General features: G+C 40.2%; 1 protein-coding gene across 1 annotated transcript in view; it reads left to right on the top strand.

Moving 5' to 3' along the window:
- Positions 1-23,112, top strand: part of LOC128652625 (guanylate cyclase soluble subunit beta-2-like) — a 120,335-nt gene that overhangs the window by 63,156 nt on the left and 34,067 nt on the right. Inside the window, exons 9-11 of the mRNA XM_053705557.1 lie at positions 204-420; positions 8,243-8,563; positions 18,154-18,302. Of these exons, the coding sequence (XP_053561532.1) occupies positions 204-420; positions 8,243-8,563; positions 18,154-18,302 (687 nt within the window). The remainder of the gene's footprint in view (positions 1-203; positions 421-8,242; positions 8,564-18,153; positions 18,303-23,112) is intronic.

Genomic DNA, 23,112 nt, shown 5'->3' with positions numbered 1-23,112 from the left:
CCAGGTCTTCACGAGCACCCACCCACAGGTGCTGTACCCATTGGAATATATACAAGTATTCCAGCTCATCAGAAGACATTTGCATGATGTTATTAAATTAACCATTCAAGACATTTTTCCATTAGAAAACATATTTGCCCATTTTTGCATAACATATTTTAGCAGAAATTCCTGAAATGAAATAATTACTTTACATGTTACAGCTAAAGGTCAAGCAATCTGGGGTGAACATCCAGAAATATGTTCCTGGAATACAGACAATGGACATCAGACTGGATGAATATTTCACACTTGTACATCCACAAGTTACGTTCACTATTTCAAACATTCAAACATTTATCAACAGTCAGTTTGTCCTGAAAACTAAAAGAGAAATGATGCCTGAAACATGGAGAGATCATCCGATGCTTAAACTGAGAGGTAGGTTTATGTGGCTGTTACCTATAGATGGACCATTATTTTTATTTGTTAATGGTAAACATGATGTCTATTACAGTATTACTACTCAGTATGCACATGTATGGAGTACTATATGCCCAGCACTATATGCCCAATGTAAGGTGTTAGCATAGCAAGGCAAGTAGCAGTTATCAAATGCTCAGATTATGAAGTGAGCATTTATAATTAAGGCAGTAAGAATTATACAAGACTTAAACAAGGAGTGAACAAAGGACAGGACATAAGGCAGGGACTGTTGTAATTATATAGTTCCATGTATTTCACTGATTGCCTTTTTAGGAAAATGTTCCGTATCTTCATGTTCCTTTTGCTACCTCCTGTCTCTATAAACACTGTATTATTAATTTACTTGTTCTCCCTCACCTCACTTTTGCTCCCATTAGCTCTACACATTACTAAACTTTCTCTTCTCCCTGCATCATATTCAAAGACACACTCAATACTAGACATGTGCGATTCGGTTCGATTCGATTTGGAAATTCGGAAAATTCGGCAAATTCGGCGATTCGGATCGAACCGAATTTCCGAATTAAAATTTTGCCGAATTTTCCGAATCGAACCGAATCGTAAATTCAGATGGCCATTGGATTACACTAGTATTATACAGTATGTTAGGTTAACACCTAATATACAGTATAATACTAGTCTAATCACACCTAACACTTACCGAATTGCCGTATTTACGAACCGAATTGAACCGAATCGAACCGAATCGAACCGAATCCAGCCGAATTTCTTCGAATCCAAATGAATCCGAAACAAATCCGAAACGAATTGATTCAAAATTTTCTGAATTTGAATCGATCCGATCCAAATTTTTTCGCCATGCACATGTCTACTCAATACTGCAAATCTGTATTTCCTCTTTTGTCACTTTTTCTCTTGCTAATACTAGCTGCTGCTGATATATCCCCAAATCCTTGCCCACCACAGCTTCCTAATCTCATTCGCCCACTTGTGCCTTACCATTGACCAAGAAACCACAACCCTGGAAACCTACCTCCAATTCCTTGTGTAACTAAAGTCAAAATCTAGGACACTTACTTTGTTTGTAATACAGCTCTCTTCAATCTCTGACCTCTTCCCTAAACCTTCTAGCTCTCACAGAAACCGGTCTCTCTTCCTTAGACCCAGCCTCCCCTGCTACATTGTCACATGGAGGTCTCCATTTCAGCCACACGCCTAGGCTTGAAAATAGACAAGAAGGTGGTGTAGACTACACCTTTCAACAAATAAACCCTCATCTCTTTTCTCACATTTTCTTCCTTTTAAACCCACATGATTTGGTTATTCTCTCACCTAGCTCTATTTGTTGCAGTTATATATTGCCCCCATGGCTCCCCAACTAAAACCTCTGCTCTATTCGATCCCCTCCATTCCCTGCCGAGCAATCTGTCTGTCACGACAATTTAACTCTTATATTGGTCCTTAAACATTTGGCCCTCCTACCATAGCTCGCAAATCATACACACACAAAAAATATGACTACTGAGGAAAAACTGGAGGTGGTCTGCTTTTTAAAATGACATACAATGCATGGGAAGAGATGCTTCACCCATACATAGATGGTAATTCTTATTTTATGTAATTATGCTTTCTATCTCTTAAACTCCAAAGAATTGAAATCTGTCTTGCACCAAAAAGTCTTGAACAAGCCAAAAATCCCAAGAATTTGCAACTCTACAGCTGCACATAACACTTTATTCATCAAAGAAAACAGAACCTGTTTTACCACAAGACAAAAAAACAGGGGACAACATTTTTGCTAAATATGCTGCATTGCAGGAGGTTTCTCTCTTGCCTACAACAAACTCTGATCTCCTTTTCTGCACACAACATCAAATGACAATAGCCTGCAAAAAGCACAAAAAGCTTTTATTCTATTGGCTGATTTGAATGTGAACATGCAAATCAACTAAAAGGAATGCAAGGGTACCCGTATATAAAAGGGGTACCTCACAAACAAAATTCAATGTGCGGCAGGTGACCGCTTGAAAAGAACCTCTGTGTTCAAGATGTGAAGATGAAGACCACCGTTACTGGGATGAAGATAAGAAGATGGACCGCTGACGGGATGAAGAACCACCGCCGGGATGAAGATGGAGCGCCATCATCATCATTTGTGTGTACCATCTTGGGGTTTAGTGTTACGTTTTGATTTTTTTTTGGGTGGTTTTTTTTTAAGATTAGGGAGTTGTTGTTTTTTTTTTTTGGGGGGGGGGGGTTATAGAGACATTCCAGCCAAAATTGGAATCCACATGGATGCATTTTGGATTTGAATAGAAACATGTTCGTAATTTATATGTATTAGCAAAAATGCTTCTAATAAAAGCTATAGCTGTTTCAAAAGTGTATTGAAGTATGTACCGTGCGCCAGCATTGGGCGCAAGCATTTTAAACTTAGTACTTACTCAGAGAGCCGAAGGTGCTTATACCATCTGGTAAGGACTCAATTTGTTAATTGCTGACATGGTACAAGTCCCACTGGTGCTCTGAGCAGCTGCAGTAATTAAAATGCTGGTGCACTGCTAATATCTATCAATTCTTTACATTCATGTGCAGATAAAAATGTTAATACTAAATCAGTGAAAACTTTTACTAAAAACATTTTTGCCAATACATATATATTGCAAATATGTTTCTATTCAAAAAAGTAATTCATCTATGTGCATTTACATTTTGACCGGAATGTACCTTTAATGTTATAAGGTGGGTTTTTTTTTTATTAAAAGATGTTTTTTTTACATCTAAATTGATAAACAGATTAGGAATTACATATGTAGTCCATTTTTTTTTTTCAAAGGACCAAAATAAATTGGACATTTAACTTCTATTTGATGGCCTGGTGGGGGCTGTTCCCTTGTTATTTCATTAATAATTAAGCAATTAAAGGTCTGGAGTTAATTCCAAATGTGGAATTTGCATTTGGAATATGCTATAAACTCTCAATAAGAGGTTTAAGAGTTGTTAATTCAAGTAAAGCAGGCCATCATTAGCATAAAGAAACAAAACAAATCATTCAGTTAATTAATGTAAGTATCTGTGGCCACCTGTTAATTATATTGAAAGTTGTTCCTATGTTCCTTTTTTTCTTTTTCTTTTGAGGAACTGTTATATTGAATAAAATCCAAGAATAAAATCCTTATTCATCTACAATATTAGGGACTTTTGGAGAGTGTATCTATTTTTCAGTATTATTATTATCGGTTATATGTAGAGCGCCAACAGATTCTGCAGCGCTATAAACATAGGTGGTATACAAGGTAGCAATTATTGGAATCAAATGGGTAGAGGGCCCTGCCTAGAGTCGCACTGTTGTAGTCAGCTCTTGTGAAGGGAATCTGCAAGCGGTTGGGCTCTTAGGCTTACATTCTAAGGAGGTTTATAGCGGATAGCAATGGAGGAGAGGAAATGGTATTAGGAAAGATGAGTGTAGGTTGTATGCATCCTTGAACAAAAGAGTCTTTAGGGAGTGCTTGAAGCTTTCAAAACTAGGGGAGAGTCTTGTGGAGCAAGGCAGAGGGTTCCACAAGATGGGAGCCAGTCTGGAGAAGTCCTGTAAATGGGAATGTGAGGAGGTAACAAGAGAGGAGAGTAGGAGGTTGTGAGCAGAGCGAAGGGGACGGGAGGGAGAGTATCTGGAGACAAGGTCAGAGATATAGAGGGGACCAGTGCAGTTGAGGGTTTTGTATGTCAGAGTCTGAATTTTGTGTTTAATCCTGGAGGCAAGAAAAAGTCAGTTAAAGGATTGGCAGAGAGGTTCAGCAGATGAAGAGTGGCGTGTAAGGAAGATGAGCCTGGCAGAGGCATTCATTATGGATTGTAAAGGAGCTAGACAGCATATAGGGAGACCAGAGAGGACGGAGTTGCAATAGTCAAGGCGGGAAAGGGTGAGAGAGTGGATTAAAATCTTAGTTGTGTCTTGTGTAAGTAAAAGTCTAACTTTAGAGATGTTTTTAAGGTGGAAGCGGAAGGATTTAGCCATGGCCTGAATGTGAAGAGTGAAAGATCTGAGTCAAGTGTGACCCCAAGATATCGGGCATGCGGGGTAGGGGTAATGATGGAGTTGTCAACAGTTATTGAGAGATAGGGGTGGAGATTTTGGAAGAAGGGGGGAAAATAAGGAGCTCAGTTTTGGAGAGATTTAGCTTAAGGTAGTGAGTGGACATCCAGGAAGAAATGTGAGAAAGACAGACAGTTAGTGACACAGGTTAGCAAGGAAGGATATAGGTCTGGAGCAGAGATGTAGAGTTGAGTGTCGTCGGCATACAAATGATATTGAAACCCGTGGGACTTCTAATGATGACGTGTAGATTGAGAAGAGAAGGAGACCAATGACAGAGCCTTGCGGTACCCCAACAGAAAGTGGTAATGGGGTAGAGGAAGCCCCAGAGAAGACTAAACTAAAGGTATGGTTAGACAGGTAGGAAGAGAACCACAAGGGAGCTGCGTCCCAAATGCCGAAGGATTGGAGGGTTTGGAGCAAAAGAGGGTGGTCAACAGTATCAAAGGCTGCAGACAGATCAAGGAGGATAAGCAGAGAGAAGTGGCCTTTGGATTTTGCTGTGAGTAGGTCATTGGTAACCTCAATGATTGCTATCTCTGTGGAGTGATTAGGTGAAATCCAGACTGCAGTGGGTCAAGGAGGGAGTGTAATGTAAAGAAATGGGATAGGCGTGCATATACTAGCTTTTCAAGAAGCTTTGAGGCAAGGGGGAGTAGGGAAATAGGGCGGTAGTTGGATGGGGAGGTTAGATCGAGAGGTTTTTTGAGGATAGGTGTGACCAGTGCATGTTTTAGAGATGAGGGGAATATACCAGTGTTGAGGGAGAGGTTGAAAATGTGTGTGAGTATAGGGGTAAGGGTAGAAGAGAGGGAGGGAAGTAGCTGTGTGGGAATGAGGTGAGAGCGCAGTATAAGTGCAGAAACTTCTTCCTCAGTAACAGGAGCAAAAGAGCTAAATATATGGCTATGTGGGTTTTGGTTAATTGCAAGCTTTTGAGGGGGTGTGAGGCAGGAAGCATGCTGAGAGCTGATTTCATTTCTGATGGAATCAATTTTGTTATTGAAGTGGCTGGCAAAATCTTGAGCTGACAGAGAAGTTGTATTAGGAAGTGGGGGTGGGCGGAGAAGAGTGTAGAAAGTGGAGAACAGATATTTAGAGTTTGAAGAAAGATTAGAGATAAGAGTAGAGAAGTAATGTTGCTTATAAAGATTAAGGGCAGAGTAGTAGGAGTTCAAAATGAACTTGTAGTGAGCTGTAGTCAGCTGAACTCTGAGATTTTCTCCAGTGCTGCTCAGCTGTACGGGAACATCTGTGTAGGTACCGTGTCAGAGGAGTATGCCACGGCTGAGGATGAGTGTGTGATTTCCTAGCTATGGTAGGAGGGGCCAGATTTTCAAGGACTGATGTAAGGGTGGAATTATAGTGGCAGATAGATTGGTCAGGGCAGGAAAAGGAGGAGATTGATGAGAGGAGACAGTATTAGTGCACTTGTGTTTTTTGTTCACATTTTTGCTGTTATTATTTTAATTATTGGGTCACTTTACACAAGGTGTGGTATATATATATATATATATACTGTATATATTTTTGTTTCAGTACACTAAACAAAATGTCGGTTGCATTAAGATTATGGGTTCCATTTAAGTTAACTCCCATGAACCTTGTCCTCTCTGTAACGCGGCAATCCACAGTTATCATATCTGTTTGGGATGATTAACTCAAACACCCTTAAGTAGCAACGGTCTTAAGACCTTAGCTACTTAACTAGCATTTAAATTCAACTCACGCAAGCCTGAAACACTTGAGCTCTGTAGATTCATAAATGGAGCCCTATTTGGTACGGTCTACTTTTGATAAAGAAAGAAAAATTCCATATTATAGGCATCTCGCAATATAAAATATTATATTCCTACTTTTATATAAAAGCCCCTTTTCATACTGCACCATCCCTTAGGAGCAAAGGTAAAGGGAATATAGATTTGACAGTGTGGTAGAGCAACATCCTAATCCCTCAGGCCCAAGTCATCCTTAAGTAGGTCATACAACTTGGAATAATCAACATGTATCATTCCACTGTTTTTCACATCCCTCAGCCCCTGAAGCAGAACCATTTGATGCAGGGACTCTGTAGGGTACTAACCCTGGACTGATCACACTCCTGCAGCCATCTATATCCCTCTCACTCCTGCGTTTGTTGGACCTATCCTTCTAACAAACCTGTTGCTTCTCACACCTCTCTGACCAGCTCTATCTCTCTCTGGAAAATATGTAAAACTTTACCACTCTCATAAACAGCCCTTTCTCAGAGTCTTTGCCAACCACTCCCACTCTTCTCATTCACCAAGGCCTAGCCAATATCAAATCCTTAGGCCTCCTCATTCACCAAATCACCTGACACTGATCCAACAGCGCATAATCAATCTTTGAATTGAATGATTTGACCATAGAAAACAGATGAGATATTAACCTATTCAAAGCATCAACAATAAACCATTACACAGCTTTAGACATAAAAAAAACTTGAAACATTTAGCAACATCAACAATCCAAGTCAGTTTGCAATGTGTAAGTTGCAGTTTAATATTTTTTAATATTCATTTTTCAACCGGAAGTATTAGAAACCACCATTTTGACTTTTCCAGTATAAATGATATTCAAGGCATAAGAATATCTTGTACATTTATTCACAAATGACTTATAATTTAATTTAATTATCTTGGTGACAAGGAGCTGAGTTTTGAAAATAAGACAATAAACTGTTAGTGGACAATAATGATTAGAATAAGAAAAATTGTCTTAAAGTTATGCTGAGAGTTTTGAGATTTTTAATTTAAATTAATAATCAATATTTACATAACTTTATAAAAGTTGGTTATGTTTTGTATTCATGTTGGTTTGCAAAAAGCTAGTAAAAGCAGCTATCTTTATTGTTCACCTAATTAAAATGTAGAAAATAATGATGTTCCAGACTTAATATATTCCGGACTTAGTTAAAATGTTCCAGAGATAATATAGGAATACTGAACCCAAATTTTTTCTTTCATGATTCAGATAGAGCATGCAATTTTAAGCAACTTTCTAATTTACTCCTATTATCATTTGTTCTCCGTTCTCTTGGTATCTTTATTTGAAAAAGCAGGAATGTAAAGCTTAGGAGCCTGCCCATATTAGGTTCAGTACCCTGGATAAAGCTTGCTTATTGGTGGCTACATTTTAGCCACCAATCAGCAAGCGCTATACCCAAGTGCAGAACTAAATATGGGCCGGCTTGTAATCTTTTTCAAATAAAGATACCAACAGCACCAAGACAAATTGACAATAGGAGTAAATTAGAAAGTTGCTTAAAATTGCCTGTTCTATCTGAATCATGAAAGAAAAAAATTGGGTTCAGTATCCCTTTAATAAAGCTAACTAAATTATACAGATATACTTTTAATGGATTTGAATGGTTTTGATAAGGAAGGTGACAATCGCATGTTGAATTTGACATTTGTGCATGACAATAATAGATCCCTATATGACAGAATATGACACAGGACAAACCTAACTATGAGGTTGATCACAATCCATAAAAAAGGTTTATCTAATGATTTTTCTACAGAATTCACCATTAAAGTCTATGGGGATTTTTGTAGATAAATAATGTAATAATCTTCTATGCAAGATTATGATGGACCCCTATATTATAACAATAAAACTGTGCACAAGTCAATATTAGTCTCCTACTTGTTATACTAGTAATGTAAGTATTAATATTTCTTACCATTTCATCCTAAGGACAAATGATTTGGATGGAGACAATACAATGTGTGATGTACATGTGTTCGCCAAAACTTCGTAGTCTTCAAGAGCTGGAGGAACGCAATATGCATATTTCTGACATAGCAAAACATGATGTAACAAGAGATCTGATCTTATTGAACCACCAAAGACTGGCTGAGATTGAACTCTCCAATCAGCTAGAGAGAAAGAAAGAAGAGCTACGAATACTGTCAAAACATTTGGAAATAGAAAAGAAAAAGACTGAAACTTTGCTGTATGCCATGCTCCCAAAGCACGTGGCCAATCAGCTGAAGGAAGGCAAAAAGGTCCAAGCAGGTATGAAATGAAATTCAACGGTGTTCACCAGTGCAACAAATGTTTTAGTATAATCTAATAATCAGCAACTTACATCAAACCAATGTGAGAGTGGCAATAAAAATGATATTTTTTTTATATAGTGGCTGATAAATAAAAGCTACTACTGTCTAGTAGAACTGGAATTAATCTATCGAGAATAAACTAGTTTGACATGTATTCATTAATGATTAGCAAGTAGCCAATTTACTAACAGTTTTTCATTCACGTTCCACTCTTCTCTCTACAGCAATTTTATCACTAAATTAGGGATTTAATTTAATCCAAGCCCTCCAAGTAGGAGGAAAAAGGCAGGATGACCTGGTATGTTGGCAATGCAGCAACAAAACATATTTAGGACTAGATTAAAAGTGGAGTGCTAATTTATTTAGTTTGTGGGCGTGCTATAAATAACCAGACATTACAAGCTTGCAGTAGCAATTAGCCCTGATAAAATTAACCGAGAAAAATCACTGGTTAATTTTTTAAATGTCCACCAAATGCCCCCAAAATCAAGTGTAATATATTTAAGATAGTACTTAAATTATGCTTACCTGATAATTTTATTTTCTTCAGATGGAAAGAGTCCACAGCTGCATTTATTACTTTTGGGAAATTCAGAACCTGGCCACCAGGAGGAGGCAAAGCTAAGGCTTAAATACCTCCCCCACTTCCCTCATCCCCCAGTCATTCTGCCGAGGGAACATGGAACAGTAGAAGAAATATCAGGGTGAAATGGTGCCAGAAGAACAAAAATAAAAGACGCCCCACAGAAAAATACTGGCGGGGAACTGTGGACTCTTTCCATCTGAAGAAAAGAAAATGATCAGGTAAGCATAATTTAAGTTTTTCTTCATAAATGGAGTCTACAGCTGCATTCATTACTTTTGGGAAAACAATACCCTAGCTATAGAGGACACTGAATGCAAAAACGGGAGGGTACAAGAGGCGGCCCATTCTGAGGGCACCAGGCATTAAAATCCCTACCCAACAACATCCCGCTTCGTCCAAAGCCGAGAACAACTTTGAAAAAAAGAGGCCCAAGGACACTGACTGTAGATAGTCCACAAGCCTTGCTAGAGACCGCAGGAACTAGACATGACTGAGTCAACAGCCTCCAGGAGACACCGTCGCCCAGCAGTCGGTCTCCAAACACACCCCTTACTAAAGAAAGGGCACAAGCTACCATATTCTTACACAAAGAAGAAAAGACACAGAGAAAACATGAATGGTCTTGTAAAGCGCGGGTCATCCCCCTAAAGGGACTCAAGGCTCATCTTATCAACTTCGAAAGGAGGAAGGCTCAGTAGAGCTCACCGGGGATCGAACTTGCAACCCTCAGTTTACTACAGTGCAGAGGAGTCACAGTACATTAGTATGCTGAGCTAGCGTCCAGCTAGCACCAGTCTCATAGAAACAAGGGGAAGCAATGCCCAGACCCCAGAAATACAGAAACCACGGGATAAGGCCGGGAGTCTGAAACAGAGAGGATCTTCCCCTAATACAGTGCAACCACATTCTAAAAAGCAACTGAAGATGAAGGACCCCAAGTCACGTAGCTCAGAATACTGAAATATTCAGAAACGAAACCTCGTGCAGCAAGTTTAGATAGGTCTGACGAACACCACCTGAAGCAAAAACACTGCACGCTGCAGTCATGTAAAAATGACTCTGAAACTTAAATACTTGCAGGGCAAGCATAAAGCAGCTGAATATAGGATCCTTCAGATTGCTAAGTATCCACTAACCAGTGGATAACATTGCAGGCTATCTAAAAGCCGCCAGTCCTTCCCACAAACATTGAACATGGAGAAAGGAGAAACCTCAAGAAGCTTACCATACCTCAAATGCTCCGAGAAGGAATTTAGCGAAGCAACAGATTTCAGAACCTGCTCCAACACCGGACCAGCCCAAGCGACAGACATGTCTGATAGACAGAAGAGATAGAAAGACCCCAACCACAAGCCCCCAGGGAATGGAAAGAAAAAGGGGTGACTCACCCACCCCAATAGAGCTCGGGTGCCAACCCAATCTGCTCCTACAAAATAAGGCAGTCAATGCGAAAGCACGGCTGACCATAAAGGCCGCGTCCCTAGACATAGGCCGTTATGTTCCAAAATAGCCATGAGCCGAAGCAACTACACAGTAGCAGACAGAATCACATAACAAACATGATTATAAACCCCCTGTTAAATAACCCCTCTCTGAAGATAGAAGAATCCAAGAAAAGAACCCTGGACCCGGGACCCAGAATCATCCTAGAATGAACGACACCCCCAGGATACCCCGTCTGAAGCAATCAGACTCACAGGGGATGAAAACCGTGAAGCCCGGAGAATGGGTACAGGACTCACTTGTAATTCCCAGCTCAAAGGGAAGAGAACACCCTTAGCTGGAGGTGAACACCCCCCAACAAGGTGCCAGGCCACGACAAAGTCACACAATTTCTCTAGAGCACAAAGGCCCCAAGAGCATCACAAAGGGAAATGAGAATGAGAACAGAGTCACCCGAAAAAGAGTAGAATAAAGGCTAGTCTCCATAATCTTTTCAGATTAACGTTCCAGAGGACCACACCCAAGAGAGAAGAATGCAAAACATCCCGAACTCAGGGAGAAAAACATCCCCTAAGCAAAAAGCTTGGAAAAAGAGACAACACCTCCTATCACCCTTGATATGCAGACGACTAACTCCCAAAGGAAGACAGAGCCTCATGGCCTTCAATTCCTAATTAAGTGGCCAAAGCCAACAGAAAAACCAGACGAAGTCCAGAAAGTCTCGACCCAAAGGAAGAGAACCTTTCAAAGGAACAAGTCCTAAAAGGACACTTCGAAAGAGACAATGAAAGGCAAAACCATAAGAACGGCGGTATGAAGGACCTAAATTCTCCAACCCACAATGGGAAGGAACACTCTAGTTCCCGGAAAAATCGGAAACGACTGAGCATGTCGCCACGGATCTCAATGGAGTCCCGGCCCACTAGCTTGAAAGGCCAATGAGGACTGAACCAATCCCCCATGTCCCTAAGCAACCACGGACCCTCAAGTCCTCTCAGGATGCTAGTTGAAGCTTGTAAAAGAAAACAAGTAAACAACACAAATCATATTGTGATCACTGAACCAACCGGACATAAAATGGCGCCACGTGTCTGAACTAGGCCTCAAAGACAGAACTATTTGTACCCAGTCAGGACCAGCCTGAAACCAAGGGCCCCAGCACTGTCAAAGCCACATAGAGTCTCCCCCGAGATGGAGGGGTAAAGAACAGTCAGACAGACTTTTGTAAACCGTGCGACCACAAAATCGCGAGTATCAATTCCAGAGAACAAAGTTCCCGAAGGAAACATCACACCGCAACATGAGCTTTAAACCAAATAAAAATCATCCTCACTGGATGAAAATAAAAGATAAAGCAACCCATAAGTTATCGCCCAGGAAGAACGGACAGACACGCAGGACCAGCCCAACAGGGGTCAGAGACTTCCAAGCTCAGAACTGGAAAAGGATACACAAATAACAAAGACTATAAGAAGATTACTTCATCCCCTTATGTCTATACATGCAAGCCAGTCGAAGATTAAGACTGAGAATCCCCAGACTCATTAAGAGTGGAATCCTCCAGCAACGCCCAAAACGTGCTTTAGTAGAACACAAAGGTGCGCCAGTCTATAACGAAAGGCGCAACATACCTCCGCCAGGACAAAAGAAAACACCGGCCCCAAAGGTTGACCCCTTAATGCATCAGGGGCAGTCGCTCCCCCGGAGGGCTGAACTGGACCAGGCGATCCCACGTCTGACGAGCCCTGGTTAACAGAACACAAACAATATCGTAAGCACACTTTCAGGAGGTGCAGATACGCCAGCACCAGATAAGTAGCATTTGAGTTACCTGCATGTGTAGTAAGAGTTGGTGGTAGGGAACTCGTCTCGTGAGAAATAGAATCCCCAGAGATGGATGGCTCAGTGGACACCTGATTCCCTGATCCCGAGGAACAGAGCACTCTAAAACACCATTAGGAACATAACTGATGGGCATGTATCACCCGGATATAAAAAGAGAGAGATGCACTCAGCTGAGACAGAACAAAAGCTAGAAAAACTTCCGTGCCTGTTCATTTTAGGGTGCCACTCAGGGTGCATACTCTTTTAGCACACTATGCCCCTTCACAGAGAAAAAATATCCTGTAGCATATCAGTCTGACCCTGCCCAATGACAGTCCAGCACCGAAATACCAGGCAATTCTTCTCTGAACAAGAGAAACAACAACCCCAGACGATCGTTTCGGCCTTCTGTGGGCCTCGTCAGTGAGGTGCAGTAGCATCTCTCTAAGAGCATGTGTGCAAGGAGTCCACGTCTGGTTTCCCCTTTTACTCTTAGGGAGACCCAAGAGCAATTTGCATAAATATAAAAAGAGAGAGATGCACTCAGCTAAGACAGAGCAAAAGCTAGAAAAACTTCCGTGCCTGTTCATTTTAGGGTGCCCCTCAGGGTGCATACTCTTTTAGCACACTATGCCCCTTCACAGAGAAAAAATATCCTGTAGCATATCAGTCTGACCCTGCCCAATGACAGTCCAGCACCGAAATACCAGGCAATTCTTTTCTGAACAAGAGAAACAACAACCCCAGATGATCGTTTTGGTCTTCTGTGGGCCTCGTCAGTGAGGTGCAGTAGCATCTCTCTAAGAGCATGTGTGCAAGGAGTCCACGTCTGGTTTCCCCTTTTACTCTTAGGGAGACCCAAGAGCAATTTTCATAAATATAAAAATAGAGAGATGCACTCAGCTGAGACAGAACAAAAGCTAGAAAAACTTCCGTGCCTGTTCATTTTAGGGTGCCACTCAGGGTGCATACTCTTTTGGCACACTATGCACCTTCACAGAGAAAAAATATCCTGTAGCATATCAGTCTGACCCTGCCCAATGACAGTCCAGCACCGAAATACCAGGCAATTCTTCTCTGAACAAGAGAAACAACAACCCCATGCGATCGCAACAGCCAATAGTATTTTTTCAACCTTAATTCCGATTGGCTGATAGAATTCTATCAGCCAATCGGAATCTAAGCAATGCCATCTTGGATAACATCATTTAAAGGAACCTTCATTTGGGAAGAAGACGTCGTAAGAAGAGGATGCTCCACATCGGATGTCTGGAAGATGGAGCTGCTTCACGCCGGATGGATGAAGATAGAAGATGCAGTCTGGGTGAAGACTTCTGCGGGCTTGGATAAAGACTTCGGCCACTTGGATGAAGACTTCTGCCGGCTTCTTGGAGGATGGATGTCGCATCTTCAAAACTGTAAGTGGATCTTCAGGGGTTAGTGTTAGGATTTTTTTAAGGGTTTATTGGGTGGGTTTTATTTTTAGATTAGGGTTTGGGCTGCAATAGAGCTAAATGCACTTTTAAGGGCAATTCCTATCCAAATGCCCTTTTCAGGGCAATGGGGAGCTTAGGTTTTTTTAGTTAGGTTTTTATTTGGGGGGTTGGTTGTGTGGGTGGTGGGATTTAATGTTTGGGGGGTTTTGTATTTTTTATTTACAGGTAAAAAGAGCTGATTTCTTTGGGGCAATGCCCCACAAAAGGGGTTAATAAGTATAATGTAGGTGGCGGCAGTGTAGGGGGCGGCAGATTAGGGGTGTTTAGACTCAGGGCTTATGTTAGGGTGTTAGGTGTAAACGTAACTTTTATTCTCCCATAGGAATCAATGGGATATCGGGCAGCAGCGAACATAAGCTTTTGCTGCTTTCAGACTCCCATTGATTCCTATGGCATCCACCGCCTCCATGGCGGCGGATTGAAAACCAGGTACGCTGGGCCGGAATAGTGGTGAGCGTACCTGCTAGGAATTTGTTAACTAGCAAAAGTTGTCAGATACTGCCGAATTTGCATTCGGAACATCTGTAGTGACGTAAGCATCGATCTGTGACGGACTGAGATCGGTGGATCGTATGTTACGTCACAAATTTTTACTTTTGCCAGTCTGTAGGCTTTGATAACTAAGGGGAATCAAGCTCTCCACAATTACTCTGCGGAATTCAAGCGTATTTGCGGTTGACGGCTTGATAAATAGACCTCATAGGCTGTTATGTTCCAAAATAGCCATGAGCCGAAGCAACACTACCCAGTAGCAGACAGAATCACATAACAAACATGATTATAAACCCCCCTGTTCAGTAACCCCCCTCTGGAGATATTAACCCTTGATCCCTAGATACAAAAAGGAGCCTCACTGTGACCCTATGTTAAAGTTATCCCTGAAAGGTTGTAGCCCCTCTCGGATAAACAGTTGTAATTACAATAAATCCATGATGAAAGTAAAATTAAATGATCTTACCGGAATCTATGCCTTGGAACAGGAACACGGCCCTTCAAGTGTGACAGATAGTAACATTGCTTCTGCCATGGACTTTCAGAGAAGAAAGCAGGCAGCGAAACTCGTCAACGATGATTGCTTGTGGAGCTGTTAATATGAGTCGGGATGGTTTCGCAGAACGACTCTCACCGCATCTCCGGACTCTAACTTTCATCCATGCTCTCACTGAGAGGCTGACAGGACTACTTAAAACTCCAGTCCCATGCCAAAGAGTACTACCTTCCATAAGAGACAATCGAAAACTTCTGACACTTCTGTGCCAACCTCCTGGGACGAAAGGCAAAGAATGACTGGGGGATAAGGGAAGTGGGGAAGGTATTTAAGCCTTTGGTTGGGGTGTCTTTGCCTCCTCCTGGTGGCCAGGTTCTGAATTTCCCAAAAGTAATGAATTCAGCTGTGGACTCCATTTATGAAGCAAAAAGCAGTTATATGGGGTTAAAAGTGGCGGGTGTGCCTTTACATTGTGGTCTATGGGAACTGTGTGTTCCCTGTAAATATATAAATATATATATATATATATATATATATATATATATATATATAAAATCATATTCATACTGTATATAATTATATTTGCTTGTCATTGCTGTGCTACTTACCCCCTTCACTGCGCTAGGTTCTCTGCTGTGTCTCACAGCATGAAAACGAGGCTCCCATGGAAGCACGGTATTGTGAGCACAATACCTCCCAGAAATACGAACGCAAGCTCATGTTCACATTGCGCTCAACTTGTAATACCAGCGCACATTAGTGTGTGCTGGTTTTACTCAGTGAAGTTCAAATATCACTTTTGTGAAAGCGATATTTAGCACTTCACTTGTAATCTGGCCCTTCATAAGAAAAATATTTTTGCAAAAAAAGCAGTAAAATAAAAATATTTTTTTGTGTTTAATTCTAAACATGGTGCAGTGATATGACACTGAAAATCATAGAACTGTACCAAATAATACCACATGATTAACATAACTGGTACTCTGAGTTTACAGTTAACCAATTTGAAATGACTATCTATTAAGCAACAGTCCCAAAATATCTACCTCATAGTGAGTTCATGAACATTGCTCATATTCAGCTAGATTACGAGTTTGGCGTTATGAGTGAAAAAGCAGCGTTATGCTTCATAACGTTGCTTTTTCCCTAATACTGCTATTACAAGTCTTGTAGGTATAGTTGTATTGCACACCTTTTTTGGCCGTCACGCAAAGTCAGTACCGCACTTTTAAAAAAGTACTTTTTCAACGGGACTCCCATAGCACTGGTATTATGAGTTTGCCTGGAAGGCCAAAAAGTGAGCGGTACTCCCTTTAACCAACAAGATCCGTACCGCCATCTCAAGTCAGTAGTTATGAGTTTTACGTTACAAATCTGGACAATAAAACTCATAACTAAAGTGTTAAAAACTACACTAACACCCATAAACTATCTATTAACCCGTAAACCGAGGCCCTCCCGCATCGCAAACACTATAATAAATTTATTAACCCCTAATCTGCCGCTCCGGACATCACCGCCACTAAATTTTTTTATTAACCCCTAATCCGCCGCTCCCTGACATCGTCGCCACTATAATAAACCTATTAACCCCTAAACTGCCGCCCTCCCTCATCGCAAACACTATTTAAAGATAATTAACCCCTAATCTGCCGTCCGTCCACACCGCCGCTATAATAAAACCTATTAACAACTAAACCACAAGCCCCCCACAATGAAATATACTTAAATAAATTATTAACCCCTAAACCTCTGACCTCCCACATCACTAACTCTACATAAATATATTAACCCCTAAACCTAACCCTAACGTAACCCTAAGCCTAAATCTAACCCTAACCCTAACACCCCCTAACTTAAATATAATTATAATAAATCTAAATAAACCTTACAATTATTACCTAAATAATTCCTATTTAAAACTAAATACATACTTACCTGTAAAATAAAACCTAAGCTAGCTACAATATAAGTAATAATTATATTGTAGCTATCTTAGGTTTTATTTTTATTTCACAGGTAAGTTTGTATTTATTTTAACTAGGTAGACTAGTTAGAAAATAGTTATTAACTATTTACTAACTACCTAGTTAAAATAAATACAAAGTTACTTGTGAAATTAAACCTAGCCTGCCTTACACTAAAAACTAACATTACAATAGAATAAATTAAAGTATTAAAATACAATTTTCTAAATTACAAAAAAAATAAACACTAAATTACAAAAGATAAAAACCGAAATTATCAAAAATAAAAACGAATTACTCCTAATCTAATAGTCCTATCAAAATAAAAAGCGCCCCCAAAATAAAAAAAACCTAGCCTACACTAAACTGCCAATGGCCCTTAAAAGGGCCTTTTGTGGGGCATTGCCCCAAAGAAATCAGCTCTTTCACCTGTAAAAAAAAATACAAACACCCCCCAACAGTAAAACCCACCACCTAACCAACCAACGCCCTCAAATAAAAACCTATCTAAATAAACCTAAGCTAACCATTGCCCTTAAAAGGGCATTTGGATGGGCATTGCCCTTAAAAGGGCATTTAGCTCTTTTACATTGCCCAAACCCTAAGCTAAAAAAAAACCCCACCCAAAAACCCTTAAAAAACCTAACACTAACCCCCGACGATCCACTTACAGTTATCGAAGTCCGGACATCCATCCTCATCCAGCCGGCGAAGTCATCATCCAGACGGCAAGAAGTCTTCATCCGGGGCGGCCTCTTCCATCTTCATCCATCCGGCACGGAGCATTCTCTTCTTACGATCGTCGCTGGAAAATGAAGTTTCCCTTTAAGTGACGTCATCCAAGATGGCGTCCCTTACATTCCTATTGGCTGAAAGATTTCTATCAGCCAATAGGAATTAAAGGGGGAAAATCCTATTGGCTGTTGCAATCAGCAAACAGGATTGAGCTTTCATCCTATTGGCTGTTTCAATCAGCCAATAGAATGAGAGCTCAATCCTATTGGCTGATATGGAACCATATCGCCCGCACAAGCCTGCTTTTTGTAAACTTGTAAAAGCAGCGCTATAGGGAGGTGAAATAACGCTGCTTTTGTGGCGGTCGTTAATTTCCCTATAGCGCTGAAACTCGTAATCTAGCTGATTGTAAATTATTTAATTGTTTATTTAAGTGGTATATGTGCACTCTGCAACTCTTTTACTAAAATCATTAAAAAACAGATCATTAATTTTACGTATTCTTAGGTGAGTTTAAGACCTGCACTATCCTGTTCAGCGATGTAGTGACATTTACAAATATATGTGCAGCCTGTGAACCGATCCATATAGTAGATATGCTGAATTCAATGTATTCAAGGTTTGATCGCCTTACGAGTATTCATGATGTGTACAAGGTAAGTGCTGACACAATTGGAACTTTATTAAAATGATGACCATTGAGCAACGGTATACTCTTAAAGGGACATTAAAGGAGAAAATACTCCATTGTGTATGTGAAAGATCAACAAAGAATTATGTTAAAAGACTAGTAAATAACCCACAAATGCACAATAAAAATACAATGCAAAAGCACTTACTTTGAATTTCAAATTATCATTAGATTCTTTTTATTTTTTAGAAACTTCAGATTGCTTCTGTTTCTCTGCCCACTGTATTATGTGACAGCCATCAGCCAATTAGAGACTCGTATATGTATACACCAAGAGAGAGGTCTTTCTTAGCTAAAGAGGAAACTTCCTAGCAATCCATTACACTCAAATGCAAAGTCAGAAACATCTACACTGTTATATTGACATTTCAGTTATAAGCATCTGTACTGCTGATGTTGAAAGTCTCCTGCTATTGCATTGTATACATTTGCTGGAGTAGCAGAATGCTGTAATGCGTAAGTAACAAACATTGGGTTAGATTACAAGTGGAGCACAAACAATAGTGCAAGGCTAAAATGTTATCCTGCTCTATACTATTAATAGATAGGTCAGGGAGGCTCATTACTCTTGAATTACAAGAAGCGAGTTAAGTGTTTTACTAGAGCACAATCCAAAATACCGCTATGAAACCTGCAGCAAAACCATTATTATTAATAGTATAGCACAGACCTATATGAAGGACTCTACTACTTATGCACCATTGACTTGGCGCTCAAGCAATATCCAATATGAATTTAGCTGCGTGACCCCATAGAAGTCCTGCCCTGTCGGATATGCAGATGTTAGCACGCCCTACACTATCCCCCAAGCTCTAAAAAAATAACTTTTAATAGCGCTCAAGAGATATTAGTGCACAATTACAGTAATATCTTTGTGCTCGCTCCACTTGTAATTTAGGACATTTTATTCATATCAAACACACTTTTCTGTAATGTGAAAACTTTAAATACAAATCAGGTGTTCACTGGCTTTCTTTTCTATGGCTCTCCAATATTAGAAGCTCCAGCGGCTTAAAATTGTTAAACCAACCAATCTATGAATATGATATAACTAAAAAAAAAATAATGTTTTCTTTTACTACAGTTACATACTTGATACAAAAAAAACTACTTTTCTCTGTCTTTTCCTGGTAGTTTCTGTAAACTTACAAGGAAGAAAAAAATAATCATGGTCAGTTCTACAAAAAAAACATAACTTATGAGGATACATAATGTCCTTGACTGCAGGACTTCTTTCACTTAAAGGGGCACTTTTCAATTGACTTCTGGCATTAACTTTACTTTGTTCTCTTGGTGTCCTTTGATGAAAAACATATCTAGATTAGCTCAGGAGCATCAATGCACTGTTGGGAGCAAGCTATTGATAGGTGGCTGCGCATATATGCCTCTTGTCATTGACTCACCAGATGTGTTTAGCTAGCTCCCAGTAGGACATCCCGGAGTTGACTTTGACCTGAAAAGAGGTTAAAGACATGGGGTCAAACCCAATCTGTTGGCTGTTGCCTATTAGCTCTTTTTAATGCGGAAAAGGCCACTTTTTTATTTAAAGGGTCATTAAATGCTAAATATATTCTACAAAGGATGATGCATTCTAAGAAAAGATTAGTCAGAGAATAACATGAAGATGTATTTTTTAAAATTTCGTCATTTTGTATTTTGTAAAGTTTAAGGCCTAGATTTAGAGTTCGGCGGTAGCCGTCAAAACCAGCGTTAGAGGCTCCTAACGCTGGTTTTGGCCGCCCGCTGGTATTTGGAGTCAGTGATTAAAGGGTCTAACGCTCACTTTACAGCCGCGACTTTTCCATACCGCAGATCCCCCTACGCCATTTGCGTAGCCTATCTTTTCAATGGGATCTTTCTAACGCTGGTATTTAGAGTCGTTTCTGCAGTGAGCGTTAGAGCTCTAACGACAAGATTCCAGCCGCCTGAAAAAAGCAGGAGTTAAGAGCTTTCTGGCTAACGCCGGTTCATAAAGCTCTTAACTACTGTACCCTAAACTACACTAACACCCATAAACTACCTATGTACCCCTAAACCGAGGTCCCCCCACATCGCCGCCACTCGATTAAAATTTTTAACCCCTAATCTGCCGACCGCCACCTACGTTATACTTATGTACCCCTAATCTGCTGCCCCTAACCCCGCCGACCCCTATATTATATTTATTAACCCCTAACTTGCCCCACACAACGTCGCCGCAAGCTACTTAAAATAATTAACCCCTAATCTTCCGACCGCAAATCGCCGCCACCTACGTTATCCCTATGTACCCCTAATCTTCTGCCCCTAACATCGCCGACCCCTATGTTATATTTATTAACCCCTAATCTGCCCCCCACAACGTCGCCGACACCTACCTACACTTATTAACCCCTAATCTGCCGAGCGGACCTGAGCGCTACTATAATAAAGTTATTAACCCCTAATCCGCCTCACTAACCCTATCATAAATAGTATTAACCCCTAATCTGCCCTCCCTAACATCGCCGACACCTACCTTCAATTATTAACCCCTAATCTGCCGACCGGAGCTCACCGCTATTCTAATAAATGTATTAACCCCTAAAGCTAAGTCTAACCCTAACACTAACACCCCCCTAAGTTAAATATAATTTTTATCTAACGAAATAAATTAACTCTTATTAAATAAATGATTCCTATTTAAAGCTAAATACTTACCTGTAAAATAAATCCTAATATAGCTACAATATAAATTACATTTATATTATAGCTATTTTAGGATTAATATTTATTTTACAGGTAACTTTGTATTTATTTTAACCAGGTACAATAGCTATTAAATAGTTAAGAACTATTTAATAGTTACCTAGTTAAAATAATTACAAATTTACCTGTAAAATAAATCCTAACCTAAGTTATAATTAAACCTAACACTACCCTATCAATAAAATAATTAAATAAACTACCTACAATTACCTACAATTAACCTAACACTACACTATCAATAAATTAATTAAACACAATTGCTACAAATAAATACAATTAAATAAACTATCTAAAGTACAAAAAATAAAAAAGAACTAAGTTACAGAAAATAAAAAAATATTTACAAACATAAGAAAAATATTACAACAATTTTAAACTAATTACACCTACTCTAAGCCCCCTAATAAAATAACAAAGACCCCCAAAATAAAAAATTCCCTACCCTATTCTAAAATACAAAAATTACAAGCTCTTTTACCTTACCAGCCCTGAACAGGGCCCTTTGCGGGGCATGCCCCAAGAATTTCAGCTCTTTTGCCTGTAAAAAAAAACATACAATACCCCCCCCCCAACATTACAACCCACCACCCACATACCCCTAATCTAACCCAAACCCCCCTTAAATAAACCTAACACTAAGCCCCTGATGATCTTCCTACCTTGTCTTCACCATGCCAGGTTCACCGATCCGTCCTGGCTCCAAGATCTTCATCCAACCCAAGCGGGGGTTGGCGATCCATAATCCGGTGCTCCAAAGTCTTCCTCCTATCCGGCAAGAAGAGGACATCCGGACCGGCAAACATCTTCTCCAAGCGGCATCTTCTATGTTCTTCCATCCGATGACGACCGGCTCCATCTTGAAGACCTCCAGCGCGGATCCATCCTCTTCTTCCGACGACTAGACGACGAATGACGGTTCCTTTAAGGGACGTCATCCAAGATGGCGTCCCTCGAATTCCGATTGGCTGATAGGATTCTATCAGCCAATCGGAATTAAGGTAGGAATTTTCTGATTGGCTGATGGAATCAGCCAATCAGAATCAAGTTCAATCCGATTGGCTGATCCAATCAGCCAATCAGATTGAGCTCGCATTCTATTGGCTGTTCCGATCAGCCAATACAATGCGAGCTCAATCTGATTGGCTGATTGGATCAGCCAATCGGATTGAACTTGATTCTGATTGGCTGATTCCATCAGCCAATCAGAAAATTCCTACCTTAATTCCGATTGGCTGATAGAATCCTATCAGCCAATCGGAATTCGAGGGACGCCATCTTGGATGACGTCCCTTAAAGGAACCGTCATTCGTCGTCTAGTCGTCGGAAGAAGAGGATGGATCCGCGCTGGAGGTCTTCAAGATGGAGCCGGTCGTCATCGGATGGAAGAACATAGAAGATGCCGCTTGGAGAAGATGTTTGCCGGTCCGGATGTCCTCTTCTTGCCGGATAGGAGGAAGACTTTGGAGCACCGGATTATGGATCGCCAACCCCCGCTTGGGTTGGATGAAGATCTTGGAGCCAGGACGGATCGGTGAACCTGGCATGGTGAAGACAAGGTAGGAAGATCATCAGGGGCTTAGTGTTAGGTTTATTTAAGGGGGGTTTGGGTTCGTTTAGGGGTATGTGGGTGGTGGGTTGTAATGTTGGGGGGGGGTATTGTATGTTTTTTTTTACAGGCAAAAGAGCTGAAATTCTTGGGGCATGCCCCGCAAAGGGCCCTGTTCAGGGCTGGTAAGGTAAAAGAGCTTGTAATTTTTGTATTTTAGAATAGGGTAGGGAATTTTTTATTTTGGGGGTCTTTGTTATTTTATTAGGGGGCTTAGAGTAGGTGTAATTAGTTTAAAATTGTTGTAATATTTTTCTTATGTTTGTAAATATTTTTTTATTTTCTGTAACTTAGTTCTTTTTTATTTTTTGTACTTTAGATAGTTTATTTAATTGTATTTATTTGTAGCAATTGTGTTTAATTAATTTATTGATAGTGTAGTGTTAGGTTAATTGTAGGTAATTGTAGGTAGTTTATTTAATTATTTTATTGATAGGGTAGT

The sequence above is a fragment of the Bombina bombina genome, chromosome 3 (genome assembly GCF_027579735.1).
Source record: "Bombina bombina isolate aBomBom1 chromosome 3, aBomBom1.pri, whole genome shotgun sequence".
In the NCBI taxonomy this organism is placed as follows: Eukaryota; Metazoa; Chordata; class Amphibia; order Anura; family Bombinatoridae; genus Bombina; species Bombina bombina.
This window is presented reverse-complemented; position numbering and strand designations above follow the sequence as displayed.